This window comes from Papaver somniferum, chromosome 5 (genome assembly GCF_003573695.1).
Source record: "Papaver somniferum cultivar HN1 chromosome 5, ASM357369v1, whole genome shotgun sequence".
NCBI classification, from domain to species: Eukaryota; Viridiplantae; Streptophyta; class Magnoliopsida; order Ranunculales; family Papaveraceae; genus Papaver; species Papaver somniferum.
In genome coordinates, this window is record NC_039362.1 from 86604229 (window position 1) to 86612292 (window position 8064).

An 8064-nucleotide genomic window follows, 5' to 3' on the forward strand; every position below is an offset into this window, starting at 1 on the left:
TTTGAGCTACGGATAACCCACTGAAATGTTTGTATAAATTGTAATCGCTCATAATAAATAAGAAAGATAAAATCAGAAATGGAATGGAAGAGAAGAAGTAAATGCAAGAGAAAAGAGATGGAAGAAAAGAATACAGAGTAAGAGCAGAGCAAGAATTGCTTAAGTAAGTAAACAATGTTCGAAAAACACACATAAATTTGAATTCTTGAAAAACGCAAAAAGATATAAAAGAAATGAGAAATTTAAGGATTAAACCTCAACCAATCAAAAACCGACAACAAAAGTCTAAAGGCTGCTAGCTTACAGGGAGCAGTTAATTCAAAGATGAGAGGGCACTCTTCAAAAAGTTGATTCAACACATTCAAGTAAAAATCTGAGGGTCAAGCTGAAATCTGTTTGCCATCTCTACCGCTACTCGGTTGAAAACATATAATTTGAAAATTCCCTTGCCAATAGCAACTAGCTAGGATAGTACAAATCCTCTACTTTAATTTTACCAAGCTTCCTTTGGGGATCTTCTGAAGTTGTATAAATACCGGGGACCAAATATATTGATCAGTTGGAATATTTTTCAATTTCCCTCTAAAATGCGCCCCGGCCAAAGTACAAGCAAAAGGATGAGTGAATCGAATTTTCAATCTTCAATAATTTAATCAGGAATCAGAATACACAAGACCCACTTGAGCTTTATTTATGCAACTTGAAGTCTCCCGGTCTCTCTATATAAACTGATAGATAGGTGTGATACCCCGTACAAAATTATAAGAGTGAAATTAGTTGATATACATAGAAATGGCTCAACTTCATAAGCTTGGATTTGAAGCTGAAATAAAATGCAGTGCGGATAAGTACTTTGGCATGTTCAGTAACAATGTAACTCAACTACCTAAGTTTGTTCCCAGTACGTTCAAAAGTGTCGAAATCACTGAAGGAGATGGAACTAGCATTGGCTCTACCAGGCTTTGGAAATATGCCATTGGTTCGTAGAGCTTTATATTACTTAAATTGATGGAACTACTGTTCATAAATTATGCTACACGTACTTGAGGAAATTCCCTCTTCTTTTATTCCCGTTGAAATCATTTTGGGACAGCCTTAACTTTCGGCTCTGAATGTCATTAATTGGCAAGCCTTTGGTATTTGAACCTAAACTTTGAAAAACTTGCATGTCGCCACCGGATATCCCTCATTTTATGTAGAACTATGTTCATAATTTTTTTTTTTGCGAAAAATAACGTCACACTTATCTTCTACGGTTATTATTTCATTCTACTCTTGATTACTTTTGGTATACGTTGATCAATTAACGAGATGGTGAATCAATACAGAGGGACCAGAAGTGATTGTTAGTTAATCTTCAATATAGAAATCACTAACAAGTTGGTTAGGATAAGAATAGGAAATACATGAAGTTCTAAGAATTAGGAGCTAGCTAAGTTCTAAGAAAAGGAAAGACATGTAATAAGGTAATAGGACTAGGAAAAAGGAATTCATAGTTCTATATATATATGATCAAAGTTGTGGTTGATCATATGAGCAAGATTAGAGCTTGTGTTTAGTTTTGAGAGATTTTCTAAACATCAATAAAGAGAGTAGTCTTTATATAAGCTAAGTTTCATCTTGCAGTTGCCATTAATTGGTATCAGAGCTTGTTTCTGAGCCATGGAAAGCGAAACCACCATTGTGGGTGCAAAACAGTTGACGCCACCATCAATACAAGTTCCAATCCTCAACGCCACAAACTACACAGTATGGGCCATGAGAATGAAGGTACTGATGAAAATCTACAAAGTTTGGGAAACAATTGATCCTAGTACATTGGACCCAGACAAAAACAATGTTGCCATTGGATTACTCTTTCAAGCAATACCAGAATGTCTTGTTCTACAAGTTGGTGAACAGGAAACTTCAAAGAAAATTTTGGATGCAATAAAGGCACGTAATCTCGGAGCTGATCGAGTTAAAGAAGCCCGTCTGCAAACCTTAATGTCTGAATTTGAAAGAGTGAAGATGAAAGACACTGATACTATTGATAGCTTTGCAGGAAAGCTATCAGAGATAGCCTCAAAAGGTGCGTCACTTGGACAATCCATTGATGAAGATAAACTGGTAAAGAAGTTTCTCAATAGTTTACCAAGATCCAAGTATACTCATATCATAGCTTCTCTCGAACAAGTCTTAGATTTAAAGAAGACTAGCTATGAAGATATAATTGGAAGATTGAAAGCATATGAAGAAAGAATCCTTGATGAAGAAAACAATGGAGAAACTCAAGGAAAACTCTTGTACACAAACTCTTACCAACAAAACTCTGCGACAAGAGGAAGAGGTCGTGGAAGAGGTGGTAGAGGAAACAGAGGCCGAGGAAGGGGAGGAAGCTTTAACTCACAAGATAGAACAACAAGTCAGAATGATCAAAACCAAGGGAAAGAAAAGAAGGATAGATCAAACATTATTTGTTACAGATGTGATAAACCAGGACACTTCTCCTCTGTATGCCCTGAAAGAATACAAAAGATGGAAGAAACAAACAAGAATGAAACAAGGGAAGCAGATACAGCTCTTTTCATGCACGAAGTTGTATTCTTAAACGAAGGGAAACTAATACCAAAGAACTACGAATCAAAGGATGGAGAAGAAGGAATCTGGTATTTAGATAATGGAGCCAACAATCACATGACTGGTAAGAGACACTACTTTTCTGAACTCAATGAGAAAATCAAAGGACAAGTGAAGTTTGGGGATGGATCTTCTGTAGAAATTGAAGGGAAAGGATCAATTCTATTTCAGAGCAAGACCGGAGAACAGAAGCTTGTCACAAACATCTACTTCATCCCAAACTTACAAAGCAACATTCTAAGTTTAGGACAAGCTACATAAGTTGGATGTGATGTTAGAATGCGACAAGATTATCTAACAGTTCATGACCCAAGTGGAAGACTTTTAGTTAGAGTCTCACGCTCACATAATAGACTCTACAAGATAAGTCTCATGATTGGAAGGCCATTGTGTCTGAATATGAGACTGGAAGATCAGACATGGAAGTGGCACGCAAGGTTAGGACACATAAGTTTCAGAACCTTAAAGGCAATGTCTCAGAACAAGATGGTTCGAGGACTACCACAGATAAAAGATGAAGCAAAAATCTGTGAATCATGTTTAGTTGGGAAACAAACTCGTCAAGGTTTCCCAAAAGCAACAACATTCAGAGCCTCAAAGCCATTAGAGCTTCTTCATGCTGATTTATGTGGTCCTATTACACCACAAACCCTTGCAAATAACAAATACATATTTGTTATTATAGATGACTTCTCAAGATATATGTGGTCTATTCTTATGAAAGAAAAGAGTGAAGCATTTGACAGATTCAAAGCTTTCAGAAATATGATAGAAAAGGAGTTAAAAGAGGAGGTCAAAATGCTTAAACTGATAGAGGAGGAGAGTTCACTTCCTTAGAGTTCAACAAGTTCTGTGAGTCAAATGGAATCAAAAGGAAACTCACAACACCATATACACCACAACAAAACGGAGTGGTGGAGAGGAGAAACAGGACTCTAATGGAGAGGACAAGAAGTTCTTTAAAGTCTATGCAGGTACCTAATTATCTATGGGGAGAAGTTGTACGACACTCTACATACCTAATAAACAGGATACCTACGAAAGCTCTGAAAGACATGACTCCATATGAAAGCTTGCGAAAGAGAAAACCAAACATAGATCATTTAAGAGTGTTTGGTTGCAAAGCATACACAAAAGTTGATTCTGCAACTCTTAAGAAACTGGATGATCGATCTCAGACTCTTGTGAATCTAGGAATTGAGCCTGGATCCAAAGCTTACAGATTATTCAATCCAATAACGAAAAGAGTGATAGTGAGTCGAGATGTGGTATTCGAAGAAAAAGAAAACTGGAACTGGAAAGAAACTAATGATGGACCAAGTAGGGATCCAAGAATGTTTCACATGAGATGGGGTCAAGTAATTGATGAAGGCGAAGGACCCATAATCATCAATACCAATGGAAACAATGATGTTAATCAAGAAGAAGAAGAGAATAATGAAACCACTGAGAATAACGAAGAAGAAGAAGAAGAAGAAGAAGAAATCGATGAAATAACTCAACCCATTCCACTGCGAAAATCAACAAGACAGATATAAAAGCCACAGTATCTGGAGGATTATGTTCTTCAAGCTGCAGAAGAATGTGAGATTATGCTACTTTCTGTTAATGATGAACCAAGGAATTTTCAGGAAGCAAAGGTCTCGACTAAATGGACACAAGCATGTAGAGAAGAAATTATTTCAATCAACAGAAACAAGACTTGGTTTCTAGTTGATAAGCCAGGTGGGGTAAAAGTGATTGGTTTTAAGTGGATCTTCAAAATAAAACGGAATGCTGATGGTACTGTCAACAAATATAAGGCAAGACTTGTAGCTAAGGGATACGTTCAAGAATCAGGCATAGACTTTGATGAAGTTTTCGCACCAGTTGCTAGACTAGATACAATTCGTCTCTTAATAGCATAAGCAGCATCAAACTCATGGGAAATTCACCACTTAGACGTTAAGACAGCATTCTTACATGGTGAATTGCGAGAAGATGTGTATGTTGAACAACCAGAAGGTTTTGAAGTAAAAGGACAAGAGCATAAGGTTTATAAGTTATCAAAAGATCTATATGGTCTAAGACAAGCTCCTCGAGCCTGGAATACAAAGTTAGATCAAATCTTAAGAGAAATCAGATTTGTTAAGTGCTCTAAAGAAACATCAGTATACAGAAGAGAAGAAAAGGGAACACTTCTTGTGATTGCAGTCTATGTAGATGATCTATTTTTGACTGGCAACTCTCTTAAGGTGATCAATGAGTTCAAGAGAGAAATGTCATCAAAGTTTGAGATGTCAGACCTCGGAAAACTCACTTATTACCTTGGCATAGAAGTCCATCAAGGAGTAGATGGGATTCAGATTAAACAAGAAGCTTATGCAAGGAGAATTCTGAAAGAAGCAGGACTTGAAACTTGTAATCCAACTAAGATGCCAATGGAGTTTGGACTTAAAGTTTCAAAGGCACAAGAAGAAGCTGAGATTGATCCAACGAGTTATAAAAGAAATGTTGGATGCCTTAGATACTTGTTACACACAAGACAAGACTTGGATTTCTCTGTGGGAGTAGCAAGTCGTTATATGCAGAATCCACGCAAGTCTCATGGTGATGTAATAAAGCAGATATTGAGATATCTAAGAGGAACAATCAACTATGGATTGAAGTATGGTCGAGGAGGATCAAAAGGAATTGTTGGGTATAGTGACAGCAGTCATAATATTGACCAAGATGATGGAAAAAGTACAACTGGTCATATATTTTATCTAGGAGAAGCACCTATTACATGGTGTTCACAGAAGAAAGACAATGTAGCCCTCTCATCCTGTGAAGCTGAGTTTATGGCTGCAACAGAAGCAGATAAACAATCAATATGGCTTCAAGAACTGTTGAGTGAAATCAAAGGAAGAGAACCTGAAAAAGTTCTCATCAAGATTGATAATAAGTCTGTAATTGCACTCACTAAAAATCCAGTGTTTCATGGGAAGACGAAACACATTCACAAAAGGTATCATTTCATACGAGAATGCATCGAGAAGGAGGTCATTAACGTTGAACACATACCAGGAACTGAGCAGAAAGCAGATATATTGACAAAGGCATTAGCTCGGATCAAGTTTGAAGAAATGAGACAACTGATTGGAGTACAAGATATGTCACGGGTAAGGTTGAAGCTTAACGGGGAGAATGTTGGTTAATCTTCCATATAGAAATCACTAACAAGTTGGTTAGGATAAGAATAGGAAATACATGAAGTTCTAAGAATTAGGAGCTAGCTAAGTTCTAAGAAAAGGAAAACATGTAATAAGGTAATAGGATTAGGAAAAAGGAACTCATAGTTTTATATATATATGATCACCAAAGTTGTGGTTGATCATATGAGCAAGATTAGAGCTTATGTTTAGTTTTGAGAGATTTTCTAAACATCAATAAAGAGAGTAGTCTTTATATGAGCTAAGTTTCATCTTGCAGTTGCCATTAGTGATATCGAAGGACAGATTAACAACATTCAACAAGGAAAAGAGGTCACTGGTTTATGAGATTACCCAAGGAGGAATCATGAACTATTATAAAGTTTTTAATGTTAAAATTGATGTGGTTCCAAAACAGCATGCTACTGGAAATGGAAGCTTGGTAAAATGGTCTCTGGAGTTTGAGAAGGTTAACGATGATATCCCTGATCCAACTGCTTATATTGACGCCATCCAATTGGTCACTAATGAACTGAGTTCTCAGCTCTGCTGAACAGTACCATATGTAGAACCATTAATTACTAAGAAACCCCAACTACGTACTCCACCATAAATAAATATAATAAAAGGCAACTTATTTGCTTAATTTATTAAGCGTATGTACTTATGACTATTTCAGGGAAAGTTTCAGATAGCTATATGGGTGTATGCTTGTATTGTGGTTGCTTGCATGTCGATCCTTTATACTCCCTCCGTACCACATATATAGGCGAAGGAACCAATTTTTCTAGATTAAGAAATATATTTTGATTTCACAAATATTCATGTTTTTTTAATGTTTTGCCATTTGTTATATTTCCTATGTTAGAGACATAAACCTAATTATGAGGATAACCAAACAACATAAATAAGGATAAAATACTTAAAACTCATTTTGGAATTGTCATTCCGTCTATCTAATGGTACAAGGAAAAAACAATATTTCACCTATAAAATAGGTACGAAGAGAGTAGTGGAGGATTGTATTGGATTGAAAAATTTGAAATTACTTATAGCCGATAGAAGTTAATTATAATAAAAAAAAATTTCATGCCATATGTACAAACATCAACAAAACAGATCAAGCTAGTCCATCAAGATTTAGATTGCTTCAAAAAAAAAATGAATAAACAAATAAATAAATCATGAATCTTATTATTGGGGCTTTAAAAAAATTGAGAATTTGGGGGCTTATAGAGTCATGAAGTAGTAATTCCTATAACCCCTTATCATACTATTTTATATGATACCTAATTTGCCCTCGATTTTAATTAGTGTTAATTATAATCAACTAAAGTAATTATGATTAGTGAATGGTTAACTAAACTAATCATCCGACTAGATTTTTTTGAAATCAATTCTTTTTCTTTTGATTTAGAAGAAGGAGAAGGATGATTTTAATGAACTTTTTTTGAAAACTTTGGAAGAAACTGATGAAAAACATCATGAAAATAGTCAGAAAAGCCTTGTAAACCTCTTCCAATCACAATTTTGTTGATTTAAATCCTTCAAAATCAGGATCAAAACCTGGATTTTTCAAAAATTACGGCTGGGATGTAGTACCCGACCTAACCGTGAATAGTGTTTACGGTTAGGAATAGAAGAATTCCAAATCGTAAACAACAATTTACGGCCGGGAAATGAAGAACTTCTGGCCGTAAGCTCTTCCAGAATTACCTTTGTCTGCATCACAGCTAGGTTCAAATTACGGCGAGGTTTTCCTAGCATTTTCCCAGCCGAGGGTCATGTTACGGCTTGGAATATCTGTCCGTACTCAACCCGTGTTTTTTTCTTATTATCAAAACAAGTTGCGGCTAGTTTTTCCTAGCCGTAACTAATAATTCCAGCAGGGAAACCCGAACGAATGCACTACCACGGCTGGAAAAATTTAGCCGAAAGCAGACCTCTATTTTTCTTTCTTCAGTGATTATCAAGACTACTTATTATGAGGGTTAGATTGAACATATACTGAATTAGTATCACTTTATACTCAGTCTTAAACTAAGTATGAACTTATACTCTTTCTGAAATCGAGTATAAAGTTATACTCATTTTGAAATCGAGTATGAACTTATATTCTTTTTTGAAATCGAGTATTAAATTCTAAAATCGAGTATAAAGTACCACTCATTCTAAAACCGAGTATAAATAAGCTAGTGATCGAATATAAAATTAAATCGCAAATATTTTTATTCTAAAACTTTTCGTCAACTTACTGTTAGGAAATTCTAAC

The 8064-nt window shown here is 35.6% G+C and overlaps 1 protein-coding gene across 1 annotated transcript; it reads left to right on the top strand.

Annotated features, from left to right (window-relative positions):
- The first annotated feature begins 781 nt into the window (after window positions 1-781).
- On the top strand, window positions 782-6345 carry LOC113279259 (major latex protein 146-like). Its single transcript, XM_026527960.1, has 2 exons — window positions 782-979; window positions 6083-6345. The coding sequence occupies exons 1-2, from the start codon at window positions 793-795 to the stop codon at window positions 6343-6345; spliced, it is 450 nt and encodes a 149-aa protein (XP_026383745.1). The 5' UTR covers window positions 782-792.
- The last annotated feature ends 1719 nt before the right edge of the window (window positions 6346-8064 follow it).